Raw genomic sequence first — 14,860 nt, 5'->3', positions numbered from 1 at the left:
GGATCACGAAAATGGCGATCGGGGCTTTTTTGCGGAAAAGTATGTCTAGATTGGCATGTATGCTTTTCCGTGCTTTTGCGGAAAGGCGTCCGTGCCAGTCTAGATGCTCTTTTCCGCAAATGCTTTTAACGGAAAAACTTTCTTGTTAAAAGCATTTGTGGAAAATCATGCCAGTCTAGACGCAGCCCTCGTGTGGCATGGCTGCCGACCCTCCCAGAGTTACAGGCCAGAAAGGCCTGTCTGCAGCAGCCAAAGCAGCTTAAGGGGAGAGCATTAGACTGAAGAGATAAAAGCCCCTGGTTCACTCCCAGGCTCTGGCCTGCCTCTAGGTGCAGCCGGCCTCTCTCTGCTCCCCTGGAGATGCTAGTGCAGTGTTTCCCAACTGGTGCTCCAAGGAACCCTGGGGTTCCGTGAAACGGAATTAGAGGTTCCGTGAAGAGCCGGCACTCTCCTGCCCATTCTGAAAGAGAGAGCACCGGCTAGCCAGCTTCTTAAAGAAGCAGCACACTTATTTCCCCTTCCTCCCTGGCAACGCAGAGACATAGGGAGGCAGGGGCAAAGGGAACAGTTGCTCCCGGCCAGCACACTAGGGGAATGCTGGACAGGAGTGGCCCCACGTGACCCACGGCAGGGCAGGAAGCACTTCCCCTCCCCAAAGGAGCGGGTGTGCACACTGCCTGAATAGCTGGGACTGTGGCACCCAGCAACTTAGTTCCGCCGCCTTTCTGCGCCGTGCGGGGCGGGGAGTGGGAGGTCAGGAGACCCGAGTCTGCACAGCTCCGACTGTGCAGGCAGCATGCTCTGCCCTGGGACTCACCGTGCCCTCCCCATCCCCCTCCCCCCCGGCAGGACAGCATCGCTAGGGTTACTAGGTAGTCCAAAAATATACGGGATACACTTGATCGGGTGCAGTGGGGGAGGGGCCATCTGGGGGGAGCAGGGCTGACCAGGAGGAAGGGGGGGATGGGAAGCAGAGCTGGTGGGGGGGGCAGTGGGGCTGGCTGGGGGAGATTGCTTCCTGCCAGCCGCCCCTCCCCCAGAGGTGGCCTGGTGGGGGGGGAGGGGTCGGAGGCAGCAGGGCTGGCAGGGGAAGAGGCGGCAGGCAGGAAGCAGAGCTGGCTGGGGGGTCAGGGGTTGGGTGGAGCAGGGCTGGCTGGGGGGGGGGAAGTTTGGGGGGAGCGGGGCTGGCCAAGGGAGAGGCGACTGGCAGAAGCAGAGCAACCCTAGACATTGTGGAAGTAAGTTGCTGGAGTGCAAGAGCCCCTGCTGCTCAGGCAGCGCGCACGCCAGCTGTTTGGGGAGGGGAAGTGCAGTCGCACACTTCCCATAAGTCAGAGGTGCTGCACGATTGCCAGTTACTGGACCCAGCTTCCCTGTCCCTTGCCCAGACCCCCCCACGAGTGCCCTGTCCCCACCAGCACTGTCCCCAACACCCAGCATCACCCTGTCCCTGGCCCCAGCACCCTGCCACCCACTCCAGCACCACTCTGTCCCCAGTCCCAGCACCCTGCTGCTCACCCCAGGCTCCGTACCCTGCCACCCACTGCAGAACCCAGCACCACCCTGTAACTTGTCCCAGCACCCTGCCATCCACCCCAGTGCCCAGCAGGACCATGTCCCTGACCCCAGCATCCTGCCCCAGCACCCCGCCACCTGTGCCAGCATCCTGCCTCCCAGCAGCACCCTCTCCCCAGCCCCCACTAGTACCCTGTCCCCTGCCCGCACTCGCACAGTCGGGCCCAGATTAGTAAGGCTTGGGGGGTTTTTTGCATCTCAATTGTGTGGCCCCAAATGACTTTTCTGTGGATCAGCAACCCTTGACTCATAACAGGTTCCTTGCCTCTCTCATAAATAAAGACAATGCTAAAACCTTTTCAGTTTGACATTTTATTCAAAAATAAAGCCTGGCCAACATGCCCCCAATTGGGGCCAAACCCCCATCTCACTGCAGCATCATAACACTCCTGCACCACCTGACCCCAAATCTGAGCCTATGATACACTGGAACCCCCTGTCCTGAGCCTCTTACATCCCCAAATTCCTGCATCCCCACATCCTCCGTCTTCTGCCACAACACTCCTGTACCATCCACACATGGCAAATCTGTGTCCTGAGCCCATCATACTCACAACCTCCTTGCCCTGAGCCCCTCACATATCCACCCCAAACTCCTGCACCCTCACATCCACAAGCCTGTGACTAACTCGGCACCCCAACCTTCCACCGGAGCCCAACACTCCCCAGCCTGGAGCCCCCTCCCCGAGCCAGCATCCCCTTCTCCTGCATCCAAATTCCCTCCCAAAGCTTGCACATCTCACCCCTTCCCACACCCAAATCCCTCATTCCCACCCGAGCCTGCACCTCCTGGCTCAACCCATTGAGTGTGTAAGGGCAGGGGTACAGAGAGGATGGGGCCTCAAAGGGGTGGGGTCTTGGGGAAGGAATGTGATTTTCATGCATTGGTGGGTTCCCCTCCCTCTCCTTTTTTTTTTTTGTTTGACAAACCTAGGGGATCCTTGAAATTCTGAAAAGCGTTCCATGGCCAAATAAAATTGGGAAACACTGTGCTAGAGCATCTTGTCAGCACATCATCCATTTTGCCCACAGCTTAGCAGTGGAAACTCATGTTCATCTGACTAGCCACCAACTCTTCCTCAGTTACTAGGGTATGTCTACACTACAAAGTTAGTTCGAACTAACGGATGTTAGTTCGAACTAACTTTAATAGGTGCTACACTAGCGCTCCGCTAGTTCGAATTTGAATCGAACTAGCGGAGCGCTTAGTTCGAACTAGGTAAACCTCATTTTACGAGGACTAACGCCTAGTTCGAACTAGCTAGTTCGAACTAAGGGCTGTGTAGCCCTTTAGTTCGAACTAGTGGGAGGCTAGCCCTCCCCAGGTTTCCCTGGTGGCCACTCTGGCCAACACCAGGGAAACTCTATGCCCCCCTCCCGGCCCCGGACCCCTTAAAGGGGCACGGGCTGGCTACGGTGCCCGTGCCAGGTGCAAGCCTGCCAGCACCCAGCTAGCAGACCCTGCACCTGGCACGGCACAGAGCCACCCACCCGATGCCCCCCAGCCCACCCCCTCTTGCCGGGACCAGGCTGGCGGCTCCCGGGAGCTTGCCCTGGACCGCAAGAGGCGGGCACCTTCCTGGGCTAGTGCAGACATCGTGGACCTCGTCCACGATCTCCGCACTAGGCACAGGAAAGTGGCCGTCTAGGGCAGGAGAGCTGCCAGCCTGGCCACCCAGGACCAGGTGTGCATGAAAATCAAGGGGGTCCACTGAGACCCCCGACACTGAGCCCTGAGCTTACAATGGCCATCCTGGGTCAGACCAAAGGTCCATCTAGCCCAGTAGCCTGTCTGCCGACAGCGGCCAACCCTAGGGACCCTGGAGGGGATGGACCGAAGACAGTGACCAAGCCATTTGTCTCGTGCCATCCCTCTCCAGCCTTCCACAAACTTTGGGCAGGGACACCACTCCTACCCTCTGGCTAATAGGACTCCATGGACCCAACCTCCATGACTTTATCTCACTTCCCTTTAAACTCTGTTCTAGTTGTAGCCTTCACAGCCTCCTGCAGCAAGGAGTTCCACAGGTTAACTATTTGCTTTGTCAACAACAACAACTTTCTCTTACTAGTTTCAAGCCTGCTACCCATTCCTTTCCTTTGGTGTCCTCTAGTCCTTCTTTATGGGAACTCAGGAAGAACTTTTCTGAATGCACCCTCTCCACCCAACCCCTGCTTTTAGAGACCTCTATCCTGTCCCCTCTCCGTCTCCTCTTTTCTAAGCTGAACAGTCCCAGTCTCTGTAGCCTTTCTTCATCTGGGACCTGTTCCCAACCCCTGATCATGTTAGTTGCCCTCCCCTCTCCCAGCCTCTCTCTTCCCCTCTCCCACCTCCTTTTCCCAGTCTCCCCCAGTTTTTTTCAATAAAGACAGAGTCAATGTTGGAAGAAACGTTATCTTTATTTTGTACATCAATAAGAAGGGGGGCTAGGGAAGGGTAAGTGGAAGGAGGTGAGGGAGGAATGGGGTACGAGCCCCCGATGGGGAGGACTGGGCTGGCTCTGTGGGCTTCTGGGGGTGGAAGCTCTCCTGCAGCCCCCCAATTACTCCCTCTCCCCAGATGGCAGCCTGCGGCAAGTGCAGCCGGGCTGATGGCCGAGTGGTGTGATGTGCCCAGTGTGGGTACTCCGGGCACTCCAAGCCAGAACTTCTTTGCAAGCGGGGCACCCCTTAGAACTGTGTGTCCGGGGTGGGGGTCGGGACCCTTTAAGCGCAGCCCTCGGCTAGCCTGAGACAGCATCTCCATGCTCTAAGTCCTCCTTTTATGCCCTGCCGGCACTGCTTCCGGCCAGCCTTAAGCCCTGTTCAGAGTCCACTCAATGTGGACTTCCTAGTTCGAACTAGCAAAACGCTAGTTCGAACTAGTTTTTAGTTCTAGATGCGTTAGTTCGAACTAGCTTAGTTCGAATTAACTAATTCGAACTAAGTTAGTTCGAACTAGCGCTGTAGTGTAGACGTACCCCAAGTTCCTTGACTACAGTCTCCCCTGCCCTGTGCGTGTGGCTGGCAGTTGGTGGTAGATGGATTTAGTCACATGTAGCTTTATTGAAACACCTCTTGTGCACCTGCACCCAGATCAGTCCGTGTCACTGGCTCAGGGATTCCTCTCCTTAGCACATTGCAGAGAAAGCCCTTAGGTGCATCTAGACTGGCAAGTTTTTGCTTTTGCGCAAAAACTTCCCAGCTGTCTTAACTGGCTGCTTGAATTTGCACAAGAGCACTGATGTTCTAATGTAAGAATTCAGTGCTTCTTGCGCAAATACTTTGACACTCCCGCTCGGAAAAAAGCCCTTTATGCAAGTGTTCTTGCACAAGAGGGCCAGTGTAGACAGGGACAGGAATTTTTTCTGTAAGAAGGCCCCGATGACGAAAATGGCCACCGGAGCTTTCTTGCGCAAAACCGCATTTATACTGGGCCCGGATGCTTTTGCTCAAAAACAAATCTTTGCGTAAAGGCACTTGCCAATCTAGATGCTCTTTCGCGGAAATACTTTCAATGTTATGTCTCGACGCAGCCCTTGTGTGTTAAAGGGCCTCAGGGAGCCCAGAGCAGAAGGAGCTGGGATTCTAGACCCATTGACACCCCCCCAACACATACACACAATCCAAGCCCCTTTAGTCTTCCAATCCCCTGCCCTGATTTGTGTACCCACTCACATCCTCATCCCCTGTCCTGTGTTCTCCCAACAACCACACATTCCCCAACCTCCTGTCCTGAGCTTCCTGCATTCCACTCCACGCTAACTTCTTACAGGTCCTGTCATATCACAAGCCCCTCCTACCTTGTTTCTCCCATCCAAGGAGGGTGTCTTATAGGTACAAAAGCAGCGAGGAGTCCTGTGGCACCTTATAGACTAACTGAAGTGTAGGAGCATAAGCTTTCGTGGGCAAAGACCCACTCCATCAGATGCATGTAGTGGAAATTTCCAGAGGCAGGTATAAATATGCAGGCCAGAATCAGGCTGGAGATGACGAGGTGGATCAAATCATGGAGGATGAGGCCCACTTCTAGTAGCTGATCTGGAGGTGTGACAACAGTCTTACTTTCACCCAAGGAGCAGCTCCACCATGCAAGGGGATTGGTAGGGGCAGGACATTAGCCCTTCAGGGCAAGAGTGGGTGTGGCAATGACATCATAAGGGCCTTTTGCAGCTGCTCAGTTTACTGGCTAAAGGAGACTGGGAGGTGATGACATCACAGAGTCCACAACAATGGCCAGGTGGGACAAGCTGCAGTGCAGGGACAATCCCCCATGGCTTTTCTGTAGAGATGTCTACCAGGCAGTGGCAGCCTTTTGACAGTACAATGTGCCAGGCATTCCTTGGGTGAAGAACAGGTAATGCACATGCTAAGCTGATGTAAAAATCCCTATTTGTTATGTCTACACAGGTAAACTAGGAACAAAGACAATAAAGTCATACGACTTTCTGCAGTATCTTACATCTTTGATTTTAAGCTTGACTGAATCCTCCACAATCAAATATAATATAATGAAGACATAAAAGGGAATTAACATCCTCAAGTTACATTGTTAACATTAACAAGCAACATCCAAATAGAATTAGTATGTACACTGAATTCTCTCACACTACAGGCTTGTATGTCAATGCTCCAGCCTTATCTAGCATGGCTGTTAGATATCTAAAAGCAATAGCCTTAATTACCATTTGCATACATTTTAATTTGGGTCATTTAGCCTGCTGGCTGTGTTACCTGCACAAAATGCTCACTGGCTAAGTCTATATTGGCAAGATTTTGTGCAAATACTCTTTAACGCAAGAGTTTTTGCGTTAGAGTATTTGAGTAAGAGAGCGTCTACACTGGCATGTGCCTTTGTGCAAAAGATGTGCTTTTGCGCAAGAGCATCCGTGTCAGTGTAGACGCTCTCTTGCGCAAGAAAGCTCCGATGGGCATTTTAAACATCGGGCTTTCTTGCGCAAGAAATTGATGCCTGTCTACACTGGCCTCTTGAGCAAGAACAGTTGCGCAAGAAGACTTACTCCTGAGCGGGAGCATCAGAGTATTTGTGCAAGAAGCACTGATTTTATACATTAGAACGGCAGTGTTTTTAACAAGTACTCGCGGCCAGTGTAGACAGGTGGCAAGATTTTGCGCAAAATCTTGCCAATGTAGACGTAGACACTCTCTCTAGGAGCATCCATCATTACTCATTTCTAGGGCAAAGGTGTAACTCTCTCAATATGGGCACCCATCTTCACCGGTTTCTAGGGCTCAGGTGTAACTTTACACTTTGCAGGTCTCCTGGGTCTTTTACCACTGAAAGAGCCTTACACAGTAATAACCTACTTCATCTCTATTTTTTAACACGACACAAATGGATGCACACACCAAGGATACCAAGTTCGCCACTCCCAATAAAAGATGAACTCGCCTTGATGGGCAGTCAGGATCAGGTCCATCTGGGGGACTCCAGTTGCAGCACGGCTATTGGCACAGGGTTGAGGTCTGGCAGCTCTGCTCTTGGACCTATGTCCGGGACTTGGTTCCCCCATTAATTTTCTTTTGGATCCAGTTTTATATAGTGAAACCTGAGAGCTGCTTAGCTCTATCTTAACAGTTCTAGTTTAATTTTACTAATCAATAGAAACATACTGTAACAATTACCTAACCGATCCTATCCTTTCACTTTAATTGATTTACTCCTAGCACAGTTATACAGAAGACAGAAACAATTAAAAACCAGAGATCAAACAAACCTTAGGAAACTGAGAACCATAATAATAGAATGAGAACACCACAGCCTCAGCTATTGATAAATAGCTTCTGGCCAGATGAAATGCTATTCAACTATGTTTTCTTTACCCATCCGGAGATGTGTTTCTTTATCTGGTGACAGTGGGTGCCATTAGGACAGAATCTCCTTCCTAACAGCCTGATATTACACTTGTTTAACACAATTTAGATGGAACGTGAGTATGTGACTCCAAGCTTTACAGCCAATGGCTGCTGCTCTTCATTCTGGCTACAGAGGAAGGCTTTAGATGCAATATATTACAATAAGGTCTCTCATATATTTGGGTTCTTTGATGTGATACAATGTGTGACACTGACTAAAGCTTTCTCTGCTTGAACTACAGCTTTGACCTTTCTCCCCTGACAAATGTTCAAGGAGGTATCAGCCCTGACTGAACCTTTGCACCCAGTCTTAGCAGTTATAGGGGTTTTGTCTTGTGTGAACTGATGTGCAATATGGTGTGAGTGTTCACTGAAGGTTCTCTCACAATCAGAGCAGATGAAGGATTTCTCCCTGTGTGGATTCTCCTGTGTCTAATAAGGTCTGACCCCCTCACTGAAACTCTTCTCATAGCCAGGGTAGTTATACAGTGTTTCATCTATTTTTCCCGCAGTTACAGAATCAATTTTGTTAGCGGCACCAATATTCCGGGGGACATATCTCCATATGGATGCAGAGATGTTCATGAGGTAGGAGTGGGGCTGGGCTTCAGGGTCTTGGATTGTGGGACGTAGGCTCAGGGCTGGGACAAAGAGTTGGGGAGCAGCGGTGTGAGGGCTGGCCCTGGGGATGATGGGCTCAGGGCTGAGACAGAAGCTTGATCTGTGGAGAGATAAGGGCATGAGCTGGGGGGGGGGGGGTGATCTCTGGGGTGGGCCAAGGATGGAGGTGTTTGAGCGACAGGCCACCAAAGGGCTACATTGGGGAGAGAAGACTTCCATCAGCTTTCTCGCCCCCAGTTCAAATGCTGCTGTGAAGGGGGAGCCTGGGGGAAAGGCACCTCTCTTTGCCATGACAGCTCTGGTGCTATGGCATAGCTAGCTGTGTGCCAGTCACTTCAGGTCTGGGCTGGGGTTCAGACCAGTGAGTAAAGGCATCACTCCCCATCACAGCCCTAAGTTCCTGCTTAAAGGGAACTTAGGTTATAGGATGTCTCTCCTGTGTGGATTCTCCTAGGTCTAAATCATTCTGAGCTCTGAATGAACCTTTTCCTGCAGTCAGAAAAGGTACAAGACATGAGAAGTAATTTTTCCACCCAGCTCCGCACTGATTAGGCTCAGTTGGGAGTATTGTCTCAAATTCTGGATACCACATTTCAAGAAAGATGTAGAGAACTAAAAGAGGGTCCAGAGAAGTGCATCAACATTGATTACAGTTCTAGAAAACATCACCAAAAAGGGAACACCTTGGGGTTTGTTTAGGTCAGAAAAGAGAAGTCTGAGGGTACGGCTACACTGCAGAGTTTTTTTTCCCCAAAAGGAGGTATGCAAATCATGCTCACATTTGCATATCTTTTTCCAATTCTTTTCCCGGAAGAGGGTTTTTCCAATATTTGGCCTGTCTACACGGGGGCCAAATGTCAGGGGAAAAACCCTCTTTTGAAAGCCCCCACAAACCTTGTTTTACAAGGAATAAGGGGTCTTTCGAAAGAGGGTTTTTTCCAGACGTTTGGCCCCATGTAGATGGGCCAAATATCGGAAAAATCTCTTCTGGGAAAAGAATCAGAAGATATACCCCTCCCCCGCAGTGTAGCCATATCCTAAGAAGGGACACGATAGCATTTTTCAAGAACCTAAAAGGATGCAACAAGGAGAAGGAAAAAAGTGTTCTCCTTGACCTCTGATGATAGGAGAAGCAGTAATGGGCTTAAATTGCAGCAAAGGAGGTTTAGGATGGACATTCGGAAAAACTTCCTAACTGTAAGGATGGTTAAATACTGAAATAAATTGCCTAGAGAGGTTGTGCAATCTCCATCATTGGAGATACCCAAGAGCAAGTTAGATAGACTTCTATCAGGGATGATAGATAGTGCTTGGACCTCCCGTAAAGGCAGGGGACTAGAGCTGATGACTTCTCAAGGTCCCTTCCAGTTCTAGTGTTCTATTATTAGATTTACTGATTCTATGATTCTCCTGTGTGTATTGTCTCGTGACTGTTAAAATGTGAATACCAAATCAAAGTTTTCCCACAATCAAAGGATATTCACAGTGTGAATTCTTGAATGTTTAACAAGGCCTGATCTCTCCCTGAAGCTTTTCCCACACTCGGAACAAACAAAGGGTTTCTCCCCTGTGTGGATTCTCTTATGTGTAACAAGATACGAGCTCCTACTGAAGCTCTTCCCACAGTCAGAGCAGCTGAAAGGTTTCTCTCCTGTGTGCACTCTCACATGATTAATAAGACTTGAATGCCCAGTAAAGCTTTTCCCGCACTCAGAGCAGCTAAACGGTTTTTCTCCTGTGTGCATTCTCCTATGTATATTAAGATGTGATTTCCAACTGAAACTTTTCCCACAGTCAGAGCAGATGAAGAATTTCTCCCCTGTGTGCATTCTCCTATGTAGATTAAGATGTGATTTCCAACTGAAGCTTTTCCCGCAGTCAGAGCAAATGTGTTTCTCCCCTGAATGGTTTCTCCTGTGTCTAACAAGATTGGATCTCTCACTGAAGCGTTTCCCACAGTCAGAGGACTTGAAATGTGGCTCTGCTTTGTGGGTTCTCTGATGTCTAAAAAGTTGTGAGCTCCTACAAAAGCTTTTTCCACAGTCAGAGCAGATGAAGGGTTTCTCCCCTGTGTGGACTCTCTTATGCGTAACAAGATTTGAGCGCCTATTGAAGCTTTTCCCACAGTCAGAGCAACTGAAAGGTTTCTCTCCTGTGTGGATTCTCACATGAGTAATAAGATGTGAACGCCCATAGAAGCTTTTCCCACAGTCAGAGCAGCTGAAGCGTTTCTCTCCCCTATGGATTCTCTTATGTGAAACAACGTCTGATCGCCCACTGAAGCGTTTCCCACAGTCAGAGCAGCTGAAGGGTCTCTCCCCTGTGTGGCTCCTCTGATGTGTTACAAGATTTGAGCGCCTACTGAAGCTTCTCCCACAGTCAGAGCAGCTGAAGCGTTTCTCCCCCGTGTGGATTCTTTTATGTCTTTCAAGGTTTGATCTCTTACTAAAGCTTCTCCCACAGTCAGAGCAGCTGAAGCATTTCTCTCCCCTATGTCGAACAAGGTCTGATCTCCCATTGAAGGGTTTCCCACCATCAGAGGAGTTGAAACGTGGCTCTTCTGTGTGGCTCCTCTGATGTGTTATGAGATTTGAGCGCCTACTGAAGCTTTTCCCACAGTCAGAGCAATAAAAGAGTTTCTCCCCCGTGTGGATTCTCTTATGTCTTTCAAGGTTTGATCTCTTACTGAAGCTTCTCCCGCAGTCAGAGCAGCTGAAGCGTTTCTCTCCTGTGTGGGCTCTTTGAGGTTCAATAAGAGTTTTATAGTCACTGGAAGTGCAGGGTGATTGTTGATGGGGGGTTTTCTGTTGAATTGTTTCCTTGTTTCTTTTCTCCCCTCTGCTCCTGTGACTGGATTTACCCTGTCCCTCTCCTGGATGGTTTCCGTGCTGCCTTTCTGGGCTATGTTGACTCTCACAGGTCTCTTCCTGTTCACGTATCTGGTAAACATGCCCTTCAGATCTTCCCAGTAACATCCCATGTGGAGCCATTTGCACCAATGCTTCCTGCTGAAGACTCTCCTCATTGTTCTCATCACCTACTGGGACAGAGAGAGAATCCAGACAGGAGTCATTCCCTGTGCTGAGCTGAAAAGAAAACTATGAACAGGGAACAAAAAGAGGAAACACACCCAAATAATCCCAGAAAGGTCAATAATCATGAGCTGAGCCCATCCTCCTTCCCCATAATTGTTTCCCAAAAGAGGGTATGTCTAGACTACAGGCTTTTATCGACAGAAGTTCTGTCAACAGATACTGTCGACAAAGCTTCTGTAGACAAAGAGCATCTAGACTACATCCAGTTCTGTCAAGAAAGCAAGCCGCTTTGTCGACATGACAGTGTAGACGAAAAGGACAGTGTAGATTCAATAATGCCTTCTGTCAACAAAAGTCATTATTCCTCGCAGAATGAGGTTTACAGCCGTTGACAAAGCTGCTGAGTTCTGTCCACGTTATGTTGACAGAACTCAGCGGCAGTGTAGACGCTGGTAGAGTTTTGTCAACAAAAGTCCACTTTTGTCAACAAAACCCTGTAGTTTAGACACACTCAGAGAGCACCTAATTTTTGGAGTTGAAGACAGGCTGAAGGGTCAGTCAGACTTGATGAAAATGCACAAGTGACATCTGCTATGAGGACACAGAAATTGGTTTCCGACTCAGTTTGGCTGATGGCTCACCTGTGTGGGTGTCACTGATGATCACCCCTTCCTCACAGACCTGGAGATCTTCCCTTTGCTCCACCCAGGAGATCACAGAAGTTTTCGAGACTGGAAATCCTGCTTGGGGAGCAATTAACCAAGTGCTGATCTTGTTCATTAAGGTCTGTGCCATTATTGATTCCAAAGCCAGGATCTGATTCACCCACCCAGAGAGGCTCCTTCCCCACCTTGCAGAGACTGGATGGTACAAGATCCTGGTGCACACTCCCCTGCAGGAAAGGTGCATCACCCCCTGCCTGAGGAATGGCCAAGCTGATTTCCCGGGGGAACCGAGTGCTCTGTGCACCCTGGAGGGCAGTGGCTTTCAAAGTGTGGTCCATAGACCACTAGTGGTCTGTGACCATTTTGCAGGTGAGTCAGAATTATGGTCAATGGGAGCAGTGGGGGTGAGGGAGGGGTGCAGTGTCAAGGAGTGGTGGGAAGTATGGACACAAGTGACTCCCTTTCAGATCCCACATCCCTATCCCTCTCAGGTACTCCCCTCCTACAGTCCCTCCACAACCAACCCCCACTCCTAGCACACTCCCATGCCCAACCTCCTCCCCCAAATTGCACTCTTCTACACCCATTTTGTCATCACAGGTGGTTGGCTTACGGGCTGCAGAAAGGTCTGCATTGAGCAACATGGGCCACGGTCTGAAAAGGTTGAGAACCACAGCTCCAGGGTACAACTAAGTCTCCCTCATGGCCCGTTCCATCCCCTCACCTACCCTAGGCCAGGCCCATGCTGCTCAAGAGCCATAGGCAGGGCTTAGACTGTAGCAGCCACATGGCATGTCACTAGAACATGTAAAGGACCCAGCAGCTCCCCAGGGGCTCTCTCCACAAAGCTCCTGGCTGGGGGACTTGGCTCAGATCACCCTGCTCATTGGCTCGGATGCTCTACTTGAATTAGGAGGAAGCAGAATAGGTTTCCTAAGAAATGTGGTGAATGATTGGCTGGCTGCTTCAGACCCTCCCTATGCTCCACACTCCTGACCCCTGCCTGTGGTTGGGTGGGCCCTGACACTGCTCACAAGAGCTGCTGCTCCTGTAGCTGGTCATAACAGTGTCTGGCTATGCTGTTTCTTCAGGGCGGGGGGCGGTGTGTCAAGGCCATAGCTGCATGGTTCCTGCAGCTCAGCTCCCCTTCTGCTGCCTTGGTTCTACTCTGCCACCAGCAGCCTCTTCATGTGGATTCCAGCCTTCCTCATGCCAGCATGGCCTCCCATTCGTTGTCTCCTTGGCTGCACAGAATCAACCATTCACATTTTTCCTACTTCGTGGGCACATTCCTCTCACCATCAGCCAGACCCCTTTTCGGATCTTCATCTAGTGCTAGGAAGATCCCCCCGTGATGTTACACGATTAAAATATGCCCATGTAGGTCACAGCGCTACTACTGTTAGCACAAGTTTTGTTGTAATTGTGCAAGTGTGCCATGTGCGGTGCCAATGGGAACATTCTGATGGGATGATTGTGATTATCCTGTCTGCACGTGGACATCACTGTTGAACCTCAAGTTATGAATATTGACCATGCACCCATATTTCAAATATCGTCACTGTGGTGGAAACACCCAAAATGTCATTTCCATCCAGTCCAGCCACCGCACTGAGTGAAAAATTCAGAGGGATGGTCCATCCACAAAACACACAGGCCCTGGAAAGCTTATCCCCACGGACAGACTCTCTCATGGATTTTCAGGCCAGACGGAGGGAAACGCCGCCATGACTCAGAGCAGGCATGGGCATGCGACCAGCTCGTGTGTCATTCAACTCCAGCTGGCCCCTGTGCATTTCTATTCAGTGCTAGGGGCTTTGCTTGGAACCAGGAGTCCCCTCTACCTGCGCTCCCTGTGAGCTGTGAATATGTGCGGCCGCTGAGGAAAGTCCCAGCGGCCCACGCACAGCTGGCAGCATGTGCTCAGGTGCCCCTCCCCCACTGTCCTGCAGCTACACCCAAGAGGGACCCTGCTGCTAACTGCAAAGAGTGAGGGGAGGTCAGTGCTGATCTCAGGGAATCCCCTGAGCCTGTACCCCAATTCCAGGGGACCAGGGTCAGCAATAAGACCCTGCCATCTATGGAGTGGGCCAGGCTGCCGGCTGACCTGTCCTGCCTGCCTGAGGAAGTTAGGCCTGTTTTTAAGCCCGGAAGCAATAGTGGCTGAGCACACATGGCCAAAACCTGGCTGCGTCATTGCCTTATGAAGTCATGGAGGTTGAAAGCTACATGATTCCCACTCCTGATTGTCTCTGCCTCTGCAGTGAGTGTTGGGGAAATGGGAAGAACGCTGGGTCCTGGATGAACACGGAGCTTAGGAGCTTTTGCCTAGTGAAGGGATGTGTTGCTGCTCCTGCTTCTTGTGTGCTTTGGAGAAGAGGAAGAGAAAAAAGGTATGTCTTCTAGAAAGGAGCAGTGCTGCTGCTATGGTTTAGCTATGCTAAGGCTATTAGCCAGGAGATAGAATTGGTGTCCCTGCCCTCTGTTTGTCAGAGGCTGGAGAGGGATGGAAGGAGACAAATCGCTTGATCATTGTCTTCGGTCCACCCTCTCTGGGGCACCTGGTGCTGGCCACTGTCGGCAGACAGGATACTGGGCTAGATGGACCTTTGGTCTGACCCAGTACGGCCATTCTTATGTTCTTATGGCTCCAGGGCAGGGAGCTAAAGGATGAAGGTTTCCTATACCAGCCATTTCTCTCCAAATTGACTAATTTCTGAGCGGCCCTGCAGGATGCAGGCCTGGTGGCTAGCTTCCTCTCCCTTTTGCGTATTACACAGAGCCCATCTGCCCCACTCAGAAATTTTTTCTGTGATTTCTTTCAGTGTCGATATCTGCAAATTCTGATCTGTGGGGGACTGGTAACTATTTGCAAATTCATTACTTGCATAATGAACATGCAAATACAACATTACCGGTTTGTGACTGGGTTGAGCGGTCCCCAGTGCGCGAGCTGTTGGGAACTTCTGCCTTAGTGGGAATGCCAGCCGGAAGACGGCGCTGACGGAACAGCAACAGCCGAGCAACCCAAAAGGAGGGGCTGCCCGGAAAAGCAGTGACTGCAGAAGCGTCACTAAAGTCAGTGCTTTTCTGGACAATGGTTGGCAG

The 14,860-nt window shown here is 50.5% G+C and overlaps 1 protein-coding gene across 11 annotated transcripts in view; it reads right to left on the bottom strand.

Moving 5' to 3' along the window:
- Positions 1-6,008: 6,008 nt before the first annotated feature.
- The window catches only part of LOC149523089 (uncharacterized), a 48,517-nt gene continuing 39,665 nt past the window's right edge, over positions 6,009-14,860 (bottom strand). For 6 of the 11 annotated variants that reach the window (XM_089771220.1, XM_089771219.1, XM_089771217.1 and 3 more), the window contains 2 exons: positions 11,729-11,830; positions 6,009-11,092 (listed from right to left, as the gene is read on the bottom strand). In XM_089771220.1, the coding sequence (XP_089627346.1) occupies positions 9,522-11,092; positions 11,729-11,830 (1,673 nt within the window). In that variant the 3' untranslated portion in view covers positions 6,009-9,521. The remainder of the gene's footprint in view (positions 11,093-11,728; positions 11,831-14,860) is intronic. The other 5 variants (XM_089771221.1, XM_089771222.1, XM_089771223.1 and 2 more) reach the window with 5 other exon arrangements.

This window comes from Pelodiscus sinensis, chromosome 19 (assembly GCF_052426305.1).
Source record: "Pelodiscus sinensis isolate ZL-2025 chromosome 19, ASM5242630v1, whole genome shotgun sequence".
In the NCBI taxonomy this organism is placed as follows: domain Eukaryota; kingdom Metazoa; phylum Chordata; order Testudines; family Trionychidae; genus Pelodiscus; species Pelodiscus sinensis.
This window is presented reverse-complemented; position numbering and strand designations above follow the sequence as displayed.